This window comes from Rhinichthys klamathensis, unplaced genomic scaffold, assembly GCF_029890125.1.
Source record: "Rhinichthys klamathensis goyatoka isolate OS25496 unplaced genomic scaffold, OSU_Roscu_1.1 h1tg000100l_1, whole genome shotgun sequence".
In the NCBI taxonomy this organism is placed as follows: Eukaryota; Metazoa; Chordata; class Actinopteri; order Cypriniformes; family Leuciscidae; genus Rhinichthys; species Rhinichthys klamathensis.
In genome coordinates, this window is record NW_026606639.1 from 427,817 (window position 1) to 443,261 (window position 15,445).

At 36.3% G+C, this 15,445-nt stretch overlaps 1 protein-coding gene across 1 annotated transcript in view; it reads right to left on the reverse strand.

Moving 5' to 3' along the window:
• macrod2 (mono-ADP ribosylhydrolase 2) overlaps positions 1 to 15,445 on the reverse strand; it is a 614,652-nt gene that overhangs the window by 375,335 nt on the left and 223,872 nt on the right. The window contains exon 5 of the mRNA XM_056252970.1: positions 7,565 to 7,681. Within this exon, the coding sequence (XP_056108945.1) occupies positions 7,565 to 7,681 (117 nt within the window). The remainder of the gene's footprint in view (positions 1 to 7,564; positions 7,682 to 15,445) is intronic.

The window sequence follows — 15,445 nt, forward strand, 5'->3', positions numbered from 1 at the left end:
GTTTTTGTTTTGTTTTGTGGTAATCAAACAGACCATACATTCTGTTGATTAAGATTGACTTGTACTATCCCTTTAAGTAAAACTAAATATAAATTATATAAATTCCTGGCCTCTGAATAATATACAGTACAGTAAGTTACTAAATATTTTTTTATTTTTTTAAATCAAGCGTATACACCTTTACGTAAGAAATGATTGACTGAAACGGGACCAACCCCAAAAAAAAAAAAAAAAAAGCTATTGTCCTAAATATATCACTGGTTTCATTGTCAGATTGAGGTAACACACAGTTTTATTTAGTGCCTTTTTCTGCTATGGTGGGAAGATAATTACTGTCATTTATTAATAATCCCAGGGCCAGTCTTCAGTAATGTGTGCCACATGTGACAGCCTGATCCTACAAGTGTCCCATTTGCCTCTGAGATACACAAGTCTTGGTTTTATCTAAGCCAAAAAAAAAAAAAAAGTGAGAAAGTATGAAAAAAAAAAAGAGAAGAAAGAGGTCTGCTGATCCCTAATAGCACCCAATTTTCTTGTCTTTGGCAAGAGAGAATCAAATGATGAGAACAGGAATCCAAAAGGGTGCTTTGAGATGCCATGTCCCATTGGCTTCAAGTAAAGTATGCGTATGAGAAAAAGAGCCGAGCTAGTCTGGATTTAGCTCATTATTTACACACACTTTCCTGAGGCCAATGGTGGGTTGTTCATCACGGCGTTCAGCGTCTCTGTCCAAACACAAGGAAGCATTTTATCCCTTAGGCTTTGTTTTTCTCCCTTCTCTTTTACGTTTAATTTCAACATTAGCTAAGGCAATATAATTTGCCATCCGGTGACCTTGACAGATTGTAGCCATGCAGCACCAATTCCTTTGAGAAATTAGTATTTGATAAGTGGAGTAGTTTAGCTCACTAGGTACAACTTTAACTGATCTCCCTCTTCCAGAACTTTCAGGTCCATCTTGACCAAACAAATCCTGCCATTTATTTGTCCAATTTTACTATTAATCGACAATGAAAGCCTTTGAGATGCAAACAGGTATTTAAAAAAAAAAAAAAACATGCTGAAGACAAACAGATCTAATTAAATCTGTTATCTTTTCACCATCTGGGACAGGGACAATGGCCTTCTACTCATATTTGCAAATTTAATTTATTCATGAATTAAGCTAAACAGAAAAAGGGCACCTTCAAAAGTACCTTACAAAACGTACCATGGTTTTACTACAGTAACACTAACTGCAAAAAGCTAAAAGATTTTGTGAGAGAATGCAGCCAACATGTTATACCTTAATAATATTAACAACTTTTACTGGCGCCACCAGAAAAAAAAGAAAAAATATTGTCCATGCATTTCGCAAGAAAAACAAATATTAACAGTACATTTAAATATACTTTAAAATAAACGAATAAACTAATGTATATTTAAATAAATAATATATAGCGCACAAAAGCAAAGTAAAATATAGACCTATGTTAATATATTTACTACTAAATAATAATAATAATAACAGTTATTATTGTTATTATTATTATATGTAATAATTGCATATCGTTGATAATATATATTTCTGACAATTTGCTAATAAAATTAATAAAATAAAATAAAAAAATGTGAAGAAAGAGGTCTGCTTATCACTAATAGCACCCAATTTTCTTTTCGCACTATTTGAGATGTCATGTCCCATAGGCTTCAAGTAAAGTATGCGTAAGTGGAAAAAAAAGCTGGGCTAGTCGGGTAATTATTATTATTATTATTATTATTATATCTAAAAATGGCATATCATTGATGATATATATTTCTGACAATTTGCTCATAAAATAAAATAAAATTGAATTAAAAAAATATATGTTTTTTTTTTTTTTACTTAAAAAAAATTGTCATTATGTTGTCAGTAATGTAAAAATCTCATCTACTAGCCTCATTGGACCAGCAGAAAAACTAAATCAAAAGGGGAGACCTGTCATGGGTAACTTTTTTTCTTCTTTTTTTTTTTTTTGGAAGAGCAAAAATAATAGCAAAAAGATGCTAATAAACTAGGACAAATTTATTTCTGTGCTCTACATCACCAGATACTTTAGTGCCTCAGTCTATAAGGCAGTCTCAGGTCAACTGAAACTAGAGAAAGGAACGCAGGAAGGAAGCAAAGAAATGGGAAAGAGTGAGATAAAGTGGCCTTGCACACTGTAAAATCTCTGTTCTCGTCAATTCCAGAGGGAAGTGAGAAGCCCGCAGGTAAGACTTTAGAAAAGGTCGAGGTAGTAGAGCTCCCTTTCTCTGCCTTTCTACCAAAAGAGAGGGATACACTTTCCTGCGAGCAGAATGGAAGGAAAAGGGCTTGTGTTCTGGCAAATTATGGAAGCATAAAAAGCCCAGGCTGGAAATATTTGACTACGCCAAGATATAAAAGGCAAAAGGACCATCTGTGTCATTTGCATCCCGCTCCCTGGTTGTCTCTTTGGTGCAGTAGAGTAAACCATCTTGCAGCAGATGCCGATGGAACGCAAACATACAAGTTGGTGATGCTGAAAGAGCCTGTGTGTCCAATCAGACTGAGCCTTAGAGATGATAAATATGCATTATAATGTGCTGCAAGTTGCAAGTATAACCATGGCAACTGTCCCAGCCTGTTTTGCCTATGCAGTGTTGTTTGTGGTGACCTTCCTTACTTCGCTACCGTAAAGACGATGTCATAATGAAGCTGTTTTCCAAGTCTAGAATGAATTAGTAAACTCATCTGAAGCATAGGGGCTAGAGGTGGGCAGGGGGAAGGAAAGAAATTGATTCACCAATGCATTGCGATTCTCTCTCCAATTATTGTAGATTGATTTTTAAATTATGTATTAATAAATCTGTTTTTTGAAAGTATACACAGGATAAAACATTATGGATACAGACAAGTGTGGTGAAGGCACTACAAATACAGCAAGGACATAAACACTGTTGCCAAAACTTGAGAAGCATCAAGAATCATTTTAGAATCAGATACTGACTCGCTGAATCAAAATCAAATAAAATCATGACGAACTTAAAGATTTCCAATCCTAATAGGTAAGGGTGATTGTTATTTGATATTTCTGCTTCTTGACACATTTGGAATGACTGACTTTCACCGAAAGTAAATTATTTTTTCCAAATGCAGGTGTTATACATGCTTCATTCAAGACTAGAGGTTGTTCTCAAATGGTGTGGCACAACCCAAAAATGGTTGTCTGGTTGCTATGCTAAATGCAAATATTAAAATTAAACTCAAAATGATCATGCAAAGTTATAAATAGGCTTATTAACTTTTAAAATGGAGGAGAAATGCTTCCCAAACCTTTTATTGTTGACATCAAAAGCAAACCATGAGTATTTTACTGCAAATTTACTTTTTACTTAATACTAATAAAATATTGAGCACAGTGTTTTTTCCAATGTTCTTTTAATTAATAATATAATGAAATAAAAATATTAAAGAAAAATTATGTATTTATTTATTTATTTATTTTATTTATTTACCTTTATTTTACCAGGAAATAGTCCCATTGAGATTCAGAATCTCTTTTCAAGGGAGTCCTGGCCAAGACAGCAGAATAATAGTTCCATATTAAAAAGTACATATACAAACATTAACAAAAACAAAACAAACAAGAAAAAAAAAGTACATTTTGGCAATTTAACATACTCTCAACATAATCACCAGCCGCTCTCAGTAACAGCACATGTGCATCTAGTACTCAAATAGTCCTTTATCCTCATTTTAAATTGTGTCATTGTCGGTAAACAGTCAAATTTTAGCTGATTTTGCAATTTATACCAGGAAAACGGTGCAAAAACTTTAAAGGCACTTTCACCGAAAACAGTTCGCGTTCGTGGGATTTCATACATAATTTGCCCATTTGATCTAAGATTACATTTCCTGGTAGTGACCTTAATAGTCAAAAGAGAGCATAAGTAAGGAGGCAGTTTACAAAGTATGGCCTTAAAAAGAAAAATATACCAGTGCTCTAGCCTGCGATTGTGCAGAGATGACCAACCCACACTCTCATACAAGCTACAATGATGAGTACGGAAACTGGAATTAGTTACAAATCTTAGCGCTGCGTGATATACTGAATCCAGCATTTTCAAGGAAGATTTATTTGCATGCATGTATAAAATATCACCATAATCCAGCATTGACATAAATGTTGTTTGTATAAGTGTTTTTCTCGTACTAAAAGAGAAACAGCCTTTGTTTCTATAATAGAAACCCAACTTTACTCTTAGTTTTTTTGTTAGACCCTCTATATGCTGTTTGAAGGACAAATTTTCTTCTAAAAGGAAACCAAGATATTTATAAACTGATACTCGTTCAATTACTTTCTCATCTAGTGTAGCAATTGGACAAGCATCTTCTGTTTTCCTTGATTTAGAAAAGCACATCATTTTAGTTTTATCTGAGTTTAGTACAAGTCTCAATTTCTGCAGATTCTTCTGAATAATTTTAAAAGCAGATTGCAGGTCCTCAATAGCACTTGTCAAGGCTGGAGCAGAGCAATACAAAACAGTATCGTCCGCATAAAAATTACACTTTGCATTTGTTACATTTTGACACAAGTCATTTATATAAATAGTAAATAAAATGGGACCCAAAATGGACCCCTGGGGGACACCATTTTGTATAAGTAATGTGTTTGAGGACACACCATCAACACGAACACTTTGAGAGAAGTAGTAATAGTCAATTTATGGTAAATTTTACTACATTTTTAGTACATTTTGGCTGCCATTTTTTGGGTGAATTTTGCTAATCGTAATATTTAATGTATGCTTCTAGGGACATTTTTGTTTCTTTTGAAGAATAAACAATTTCAGTACTGTGTTAAGCCACCACTTGACATCCAATATAAAATCTTTGTCCTGGAGCAAAACCAGCTGAGAGAACCAATGGACTACAATTAATTATGCTAATCTGGAAGTAACTACACTAGCAACTTCACTTGGCGACACAGTATGACTTATTTGTAAAGCATGATTTCTATAAACTGCAAACAAAGCTGTGAGATAGACTTAATGCAAGAACTGAATAAAGACGCTCAACAACATATTCTGACATGAAAAAAGTAACAACAGAGAGTCTCAGAATGGCTATGTGGGTGGAAATTAGTCACAAAAGAGTAAACGCTTAAGACAAGAAAACTGAACGATGGGTAGAGTATAAAGACAGAGAGAGGAAGAGAGAAGCGAGTGAGAGCACGAAGGCTTCCAGTAGATGTCGGCTTTGACAGAGAAATAATGAAGTGACATGATGTTGATGCAGAAAGAGACTAAATGCAGTTTACTCGTTTGATGCTTTTAGGACTGATGAATCTAAGGGCTGAAGAGGAGACATACAGTATGTTCCTCTAGCCGAGATTCTGCCTTTGCACTAATTAATCACATCATCCAGCCATCCAGGATTCGATAAGCCTATAAAAAGCTTTAGCTCAGGCATCACTGTCTGAAAGATTGCTTCAAGGTTGCTGGATGCTGTTACATCCAATTCAATTGTTTTAGCTCAGAAGTGACATAACATTAAATCAAGGACAGTAGAGAAAGCTACAGAGCTTCTCATTTAGTCAATATCGGCTCCTTGTTAGAAAAGACAGGTGGCAGAACACAAAACATTTAACAATGTTTGCAAGATATTTGAGCTGCCCCAATGGCAGAAAAATCAGATACAGAATAGGAAAGAAAAAAAGGCAGTTCTGACTGGAAGGGTATCATCCCTTACAGAGAGAGAGAAAAAAAGCTAGAGTAAGCACAATGCAAATAAACATGCCACAGTTGTCTCTGAATGCATTTTTAAAAGTAAACATATTTAGCAATGGTTAAATCATCAGACTAATGCATGTCAACATGAAAAAACTAGTTTAAAAAAAACAGATAAAAGTGCATATAAAGACAGCACGCAAACACAGAATTCACTTCTCATTCTCGCCTTTTTGTGCTTGAATGAACACATACATGCAAAATTATGTCAAAATGCCCATCTTGGCGAGTATCCTCGTAAACACAGTCAGTTATATCTTAAGTGAATGTAAACAATTTAGAAAGAAAATGGATGTTTATCCTTATATTGGATATACATTAGGTCTTAAAGTGACAACAGCCTAATACACTGCAGCTGTCTGTGTCATTAATGTTAATCAAACGACAAAGAGAAGATCACCTTTGTAGCTTTAACAACGATTAATTATATTTAATGTATACAGTGAAGATATATGCAGTGTTATTTTACATTTGATTATTCCATTTCTGTTCCTGAATACTATTAGACTTACCTGAAAAACATAAAGCACTGTTTATTTAAATAGTATCTTTGTTCTATTGTTTATTATGTTCTATGCATATGCACTCCCCATAAAAAATACTCCAATGATTAATTATTTCCAAATTGAGCTATTCAAGTCATCTGATGAAATTGTTTTCATACCGCAATATAAAACAAAACAGTTGATGGGCACTATTGACTTCAATAGCATTTTCCCCCCATACTATGAAAGTTAATGGGGCCTACCAACTGTTTGGTTGGTTACCCATAATCTTCAAAATATCTTTTTTGTGCTTAGCAGAAGAAATAAATTCATACAGGTTTGGAACAACTTGAGGGTGAGTAAATGATTCCAGAATTTTCATTTTTGGGTGAACTATCCCTTTAAGACCACTAGTCAGCTGGTAAGGCTGCCTGGGAGACCAACTAAACCAGCTTAATCAGGCTGGGAGAAAAGTTAAATTAGCGAAGACCAGCAAAACCACATAATTAAAGAATACTTGTCAGCTGGTAAGGCTGGGAGACCAGCTGGCCGACCAGCTAAACCAACTGACCGATCAACTAGATGACGGAACACCATCGTAACCAGGCTAGGAGACCAGCTAAACCATATCAAACCATCTAAAGACCTGCAAATCTGCATCTGATGGGGTTTAGCAGAGTAATGACCTAGTATATCTACATCAGACCACCTCAGGAGAAGTCCATAGTTTAGAGTCTGTTAATGTTTTAAGCACATCTTCACCACAGCAGGCAAACGACATGACACAAGACACCCTCCTGCATTCTAAATCCCGTGACGCAGCCTCGTAGCAACGCCGTCTTCCAGCCGCTACCAGCGTGACGCTCATCATCCCTCACATGAGTCAGAGAATGCCATAAGCTAATGGAATAAATCAAGGATGAAATATCAATCAAATTACAAACTAATAGTTCCCTTAATGTCTTTGTTGGAGTACAGATGGCCCCTTCAGCCAGCCAAGCACACCACAGCAAGTCATCATAATAATCAGTGCACTAATAATACCCCTCCATTAATCACATATACGCGCTCAAAGTGCATCGCTGCAAACAACGGGTGCTCTGCTGCAGGAACATCACAAAGTTGAAGCGTGGTAACACTCACTCATTAGACTCTTATCTAGAATTCAAGCTTATTGTTTAAAGAAACGACAAGGTAAGAAATCCATTGAGGGGGTTCTGTGAGCACTACTGTTCCCTTGGCTTCTGAACATAGTGGTCATCAGTTACCTGTAAAAAAATAAATAAGGGCAACATGCAGATACTTACATTTAGCGGGGAGGTCGTAGCCACAGGTGATCTTGGCTTTTCCAGTGTCACAGCCATTTAACGAGTGGCACTCTTCATACAGGAGATGACCCGCGGCTCTGTGTATGCAGCCATCCACTGAAAGAGAGAAACAACACCAGTGTGAGAACTAGGGGTGTAAGATAATATCGTGATACATGTGAGTATCATGATATTATGTTTAGCAACACTGTATCAATATATCGATTTGTTTGCATCAAAGATCCGTGGCTTTGTTCAGTTTAAGTCTTTTTATCTCTGAATGTGAACTGATATAAGCGCAAGGGTGATCCGCTAGCGTTACCATTGGCAAACCCAGCTCACTAGTTACCATCAATGGAAGACCCAATAATGATACCAGCTCCTGCCGGTGTACAGAGGTGAAGTGTGGACTCATTTTGGCTTCCACTATAAAGAAAGCACTTAAGGAGATCGACAAGAGTCATGTTGTTTGCAAAATAAGCCGTGCCAAAAATCCAATTCTCAGGGAACACATTGAATCTAAAGAACTCAAAAAATATCCCAGCGCCATCCACGCTGCTGAGAACGGCGTTTAGATAATATACTAAAGAATTCTCCAAGCACTTTACTATTTTTCCTTTACTCAGACTGCACACAAATTAGTGCTGATGATGTATCTTACAGGGACTGATAAATGCAAATGCAGATACAACTGTTCTGATTAAATAAAAACTTTTTTGGCTCAGGTTTTATGCATATGTGGTGGCGTGTTCTTTATAACAGTTTTTTTTTTTCTCTCAAATTAGATCCTTTTCCTAAACAAACACGAAATAATGCAAAATATCACTTTTCTTACAGTATCACAATAGATCATATCGTAACCCCTGTTTCGTATCGCCAGATTCTTGGCATTACATACCCTAGCGGAACAGATATGTTTGCTGAAATATTAAAAGCTTTTTTTTCCTTGAAAAAAAACTAATCTATCATTACTTTAAACTTTTTTGTGATTATGGGGTGTTTGAAATTCTTCAATATTTCTCCTTTTGTGCACCAAGAAATACAGGTTTTGAACGACATAGAAATGATGACCATTTAAATTCTGAGGTGAATGAATGTATTAAAAATATTATGAATTAATGTATTAAAATAGGAAATAATACATACATACATCAATAAAATAAATCAAAAACTCTGAGACAGAAGTTCTCAGCCCTCATGGTTGAATTAAGGCATGACCCTTGAACTACTGATACTAAAAAAGTGCTAAACCACCTCGTGTCCCCGACCACTGTTGATTTGTATAAAATTAATGTCTTGAAGAAGCTTTTGTCTTCCGTGTTATTTTGCTCTCCCTTGGTTGTCCCCACCTCCCGATGTTTTAATTTCACATGGTTAAGCTCAGGATGCCTTTGACTGATGGTACTGCTTACATGAGTAGGCAGAGAAATAGAAATCCAAATGGTCTCCCTCCCTCAAAAGCCCATGACACACCTCCAGCAGCCCATTATCAATCACAAAGAAACATCATAAAGGTACAGTCATAAGGAAAACAAATAAATCTGAAAAAGAGCTTGTAAGCTGAAATGAAGGACTTATACCAATAGACGCAGAGCTCCTGACCTCTATTCTCAAAGAAGATAATTATAAAGAGAATATGGAATTAAAACCGACTATACACATCACATATCCAGCCCAATCCTACATTGTTATAGTTACATATTAGAGATTTAATATTTGTGTTTTAGGTGAAAGAAATTCTGAGTAACTCTGACACATAACTTTCCTGCACCATACACAGTTCGGATGAATGATCTGAATAATCACATGGAATTTTGAGAATAGGTGTGTTATTATCTTTCTAAGAAATCAGACTTTTCATTTTTGGCATGGCAGACAAAATATCAGGCAAAAAAGTCAAACACTTGAAGCCCCCTTAAATATTTATGAAAAACGTCTACATACATACAGAATAAAAATCTAGTTACAGAATTAATATTTCACACTGAAATGTCACATTTTTGTCGTTAAATGCATTTTAAATTCAAAATGGTGTTCATGTTGATTTTAAACAAATGAAAACAAATCACTTCTGCATTAAAAACAGCGTCAGAACCTGTCATTGATTCAATGCCCCAGCCAACAGGTCGTGATACATGTGACCTAAATGTAAGTTTTAGCTGCTGCCACTGATCTGGTTTGCACGGAGATGAACAGCATGTCATAAAGGAGATCAGTCTCAGTACGCTAATGACACAAGCAGATGAGAGGCAATAAAGATGACAGACAGCCCGCTGTTACAGAAGAGAGGCTGCTCGCGCTAAATTTCATGATCGACCTGATCCACTCGCTCATTCATTGTGCAATGACGTAAATGAGTGCGAACAGCTTTGGCAAAAAAAAAAAAAAACTACTTTTTTTCCCTTTCTTCCTTATCAGACACTACCTAAGTTGACAAAAACTACATACAGGGTTTTTGTTTTTTTTCGTCACAATTTTCTGAAGGAGACACCAGCTGCTGAGAAGATTTTTCCACCACAATCAATCATCTTTAATGGTCTGAGCGACAGCAAGTCGACAGATACAGATTCCGATGGCTTTTGAGAAAGCACTCAGTTCGAATAGATGAAGACAGTGACAGAGCTTGCAATGAGAGAATCGGTTCCTTAGACAGCCTGACAATTACCACATCAAATGCCATCAGACTACATTGGACATGTTGACAGAGCCGTGTAGGCGTTTTGTGAAGTTGTGTATTTTTTCAATACATATACAGTTCCTGAGAATTTCAGCATGGACCACATGGAGTCATTATTCAATTTCAAGAATATCCATATTCATTATTCTACAGCTGAATAAAAAAAGAATTTAATATTGAGAAACGTACATTTTCGAGACAATATGACATCGTCGACTTCTGTTCAGTCAAGGAAATTAGTTACAAACAATGGCAAAAAAACACCATTAACCATTTCGTCTCCAAGCAGCAGTATTTGGTGATTGATTCAATAACTCACTCTTATGGAGAGTCACTTGTTCACTTCCTGAATGAATCTTCCTGAATGAATGAGTGTTTTTGAACAAATTGATTCAGTGAATGATTAAATTGCTTCACTCATAAAGAGTCACTTGTTAAGTTCATGAATGAATGAATCATAGTTTTTATACGAATCTGTTCAGTGAGGGATTTAATTACGCACTTATAACGAGTCACATTTTTTGTTCATGAATGAATCACTTGGTGCCACCTACTAACCTACAGAAAGAAAAAAAATCCCTTATTCATAGTCGCAGAAAGACCCAGCACTTTCACTTTCACTATACAGCACTGTCAGACAATCAAATTATAAGACCAGAACTAACTATTGTATAATTTTGAACACAGAATGACTCTAAACACTGTCTATTGTATATTGCAGGCCCCTGTAAACAAAGTTTAGCAAACGGCATCACCATAAAAACAGCATATTTTGCTGGATGTAAAGTACATTATTACAGCTCTTATGCGTTAGCATTTAAAGTCATTTGGCTGTGAATCACGGCTCTCGTGAATATGCCTGGTCAAGCACACCACAGCCTTTGAGAGATGAGTGTTACAGGGAGTGGAGCATGTTATTGCAGGTTGCGAGCACAGTTCAAAGGCAAAAAAATTCATGCAGTATGTTGAACAGGCAATCAACATGTATGTGTGATTGTTTGGGCTCAAGCAGGTGGGAAGCATGGACATAAACCCTCAGTAATGGCAGCCTGTTTGCAGAAGCTTGTGAAGATGTGTTTACTCAAAAGTAATAATTAATAACGCTTTACAAAATGTTTATTTTTCATTAACCCTTAAAGACCTAGACCATTTTTGGAGCACCTGCATCGCCTGTTCTTTTCTTTGTTTTTCTAACCCATTATAGCAGTCAGCATCAAGTGCCATATATCATTTTAAACAGGAGAACTTGAAGTTTCAATCTATCTCATTTAAATAACAAATTTTACATTTATTTTGTCTTAGAATGGATGAATTTACCAGATTTAAGAAAAACGGCAGCAGATTTTTAGTGCTTATTTTTTTCTCAACCCAAACAAATCCTCCTGAAGTTTGGATTTTTTTCCTTTAGAAAGCTGTACTTGGATATTCTAGATTTCCAGATGTAATTTTGACTACATGTAACAATCCCTAAGCAAGTTATAGCCATTTATTACAACATTATTATAGGCAATTTTCAGTGAAAAGCTGTTTTTTTATTTATTTACTGACAATTTAGAACAAAAAAGTTCAGTAAGTAAAATAAATAGAAACATTGTAATAGAACACTGAAGCAAAAGTGACTTATATATGTGTGTGTGTGTGTGTGTGTGTGTGTGTGTGTGTGTGTGTGTGTGTGTGTGTGTGTGTGTGTGTGTGTGTGTGTGTGTGTGTGTGTGTGTGTGTGTGTGTGTGTGTGTGTGTATATACTGTATATATATACACTACCGTTCAAAAGTTTGGGGTCGGTACGATTTTAAATACTTTTAAAAGAATTCTCTTCTGCTAACCATGGCTGCGCTTATTTGATTAAAAATACAACAAAAATCAGTTATAGTATTAAATATTATTCCAGTGTAAATCAGCTGTTTTCTGTGTGAATATATAGTAAAGTGTAATTTATTCCTGTGATCAAAGCTGAATTTTCAGCATCACCAGTGTCAGTGTCTTCAGTGTCAAATGATCCTTCACAAATCAGTATAATATGAGGATTTGATGCTCAAGAAACATTTATTATTATTATCAATGTTGAAACAGTTGTTGGTCTGTCAGTTGTACAGTTTTTTTTTTTTTTTTTTTGGATTCTTTGATGAATAGGAAGTTCAAAAGAACAGCATTTGTTTGAAATAGAATCTTTTGTAACATTATAAATGTCTTTACTGTCCTTGATAAATAAAAGTATTGATTTCTTTCCTCCAAAAACTAAAACTAAAATTCTCACTGACCCCAAACTTTTGAACAGTAGTGTATATATATATATTTTTTTTTTTACTGAATATGAACAACAAACACAAATAGTGCAGCAAGAAACAGTGCAAATGATTTTCACAAACTATAAGTAGTAATTACTTATACCAAACGGAACTATTGGCGGCGCCAGTTATCACTGTCTGACGCAATTCCACTGGGACAACACAAATTTGAAAACACAAATTTCAGTGCCTCATCCGATGTGTACAGCTGTTTTATATTTGTTTTTGAATTGGGTTATGCTTTGTCAGAGAGTGCTCTCATTCAAAACTGTTATTTTGTGTTTGTTTTAATGCAAAGCAAATATGCATGCACGGACACACTCACGCAACTACTTTCACTATTACCTCAGTTCAAATTTCCAAAGAAAGATGCTAATTAGTCGTGCAAAAGACCAAAACCTATGTTTATTGGTTGAGTAGATGACAGTTTCAACCAATCTGGGCATGGGGGTGGGACTAAGCATCAACAGTCATTCATGATTGGCTCAGAGGAACAAACCGCATGGGTTTCTTTGACTAATCAATGCTGATCAAAACTTGATGACGCAATCACATTCACTACGGAGCATCTGAATGTCCAAACGCGATTAACCCGATATCACAGAAAAGCCAGTTAAAAGAGAAGCTCATGATGCTATGGATCATCCCACTTCAGTCTGTTTACTGATCCTTGTTTGCAACCCACTAGTCTCGCGTATCCAGACCTTCAGACTGACGGCAGAAGGTCTGGACTCTATAGTAGCTTTCATTGGCCAAGGACCGCCCCAAGAGGACATCTGACTGACATGTAAAGCAACCAATCACACTTTGTTTTCTTCAGTGTCACGTTTAGGGGTGTAAAAACTTAAATTTAATGTCCCCACAATAACAGAATATTGTGCAATTCATTCAAGAATGTCATGCAAGTTTACTGCAACAATGGTGCTGTGAACTTCACATACATTTGAAAATACCGCGTTTAGCTGATCCTGCTAAGTGCTAAATGTCACCCAACAGTCCGTAGGCGTGATTATGTTAAGATTACGTTAAGATTATGACAGACAGAAAGAAAGACAGACAGACAGGCCTTTAGTCTGTAAGATACGTGCTCTTATTTTATGTCACGTACAAGGCACAACGTCCCCCTCTAATCGTGTCAGAATTCAAAGCCTGAACTTCCACAGTTCCTGTTTGTACAGAGTTGTTGAGCAAAATCTGGAGCAGGAGGCCAAGGAGCGGATCAGGTGATACAAGTCAATCAGCACATAATCCTCACAGCCTGTCACAGCCCATTATTATCTAACCTGATGCTGCTGGTGAACATCAAATGTGCTTCAGCATATGTTGAGCTTTCTTTCTTATGTCTGATTATTTGATGCTTATGCAGCTCTCGTATCTTTGCCCTCTGCATGTCTCAAGCTAGTCAAAGAAACATCACAAATGCTGATTTATTCTGTTTCCTCACAATCCCACGCCAAGTATACCATACTGGCTTTCATCTTCACTCGGATCAGCCTAAAACACTGGGATTTTTGCTGCTTGGTTTGTGTTTATCACTGACATCAGTGACTTGGTTGAATTTTTTATAATTTTTTATTTATTTTTATTATAGACCACAAACAGACCAGCAGGGTTAAAGCAGACACAACAATTTCAATAATGCAAAATGCATATTATACTGTAAAATGAGCAGCTCTGCTTTAAGAAGGATCGTGTGACACTGAAGTCTGGAGTAATGACTTCTGTTAATTCAGCTTTGCCAACACAGGAATAAATGACTTTTTAAAATGTTCAAATAGAAAAAGAAAAAACTAATATTATTTTACATTTTTACTGTTTGTTTGTTTGTATGTTTGTTTGTTTGTTTGTATGTTTGTTTGTTTTTTGATCAAATAAACCCAGCCTTGGTGAGCTGGATTAAAATCAAATGTTTGTTTTTACATTGAAAGCACAATAAAATTACATTATACATTTAAATAAACCAGCAAATAAATAAACAAACAACCATTGTGTGATATAACAGTGATGGAAAATGTGAGAAAACACAGAATTGGTGGTAGATTGAGAGTGGTTATGAGAGAGTGCAGATGTAGTTCTTTAAGGAGCTCCAGATCACCTCCAGCAGGTGCAAGGTGAACTCTAGGTGAACACCAGCTGCTGCAGAATCCTCCTCCTCCTCATCACCATCTTCTTCTCACTGGGCTCAAGTCCCTGGACTTTTGTCTTTTGTCTGCCTGCATGGGATTATCTATCACCCACATGCACAACGACATTCACATTAGCAGCATTTTTAGACTCTCATCAATATTCTAGGCAAGAGGCTGCTGGACTGCAGGGTTTAAAACGAGTTCCCGATTACAAAATGTCTGCAATACAAGAGCTTCAGAGCAACATATCTTTGCGTCTATCACCTCGCAACCAAACGTCTGTTTGGCACCAACCCCCTACGTGACTTTCCGAATATATTGAACTGTTTGCATTGTTGTACGATGCAAGAAATGATTTTCAGAAGTAATCTGGGAGTTCAGCTCACTGTGACAGCAAATCCTGTTAGATGCGTTGAGAGGCTTCAGCTGATTTCTGTGGCCTTGCATCATAGTAGCTCAGGTTTAATTTCACTCCATTAGTTTGGAGACGGGTTCAGCAGGCTGGGTGCAGCAGATGCCATATCAGGTGATGCCAGCGCCAGTATGAGTGGCAGCCCATGCTCCCTGTTTCACAGCTAAGCGAAGGTATCAAAATGCACCGGCATTCATACATCTCTAAAGACAGGCAATCTGAAATCGCTTTGGGCACTAAAACTGAAAATCGTCTGCCGGCTCAATACCGTAATCTCAATAACCCCCCACCTCCCCCACCGCAGGTATATTTAGAGATGAATTCCGATAAAAAAAATGGCTTTTGAGATGAGAAAGCAGAGCAGAGAGCCTATTCTCC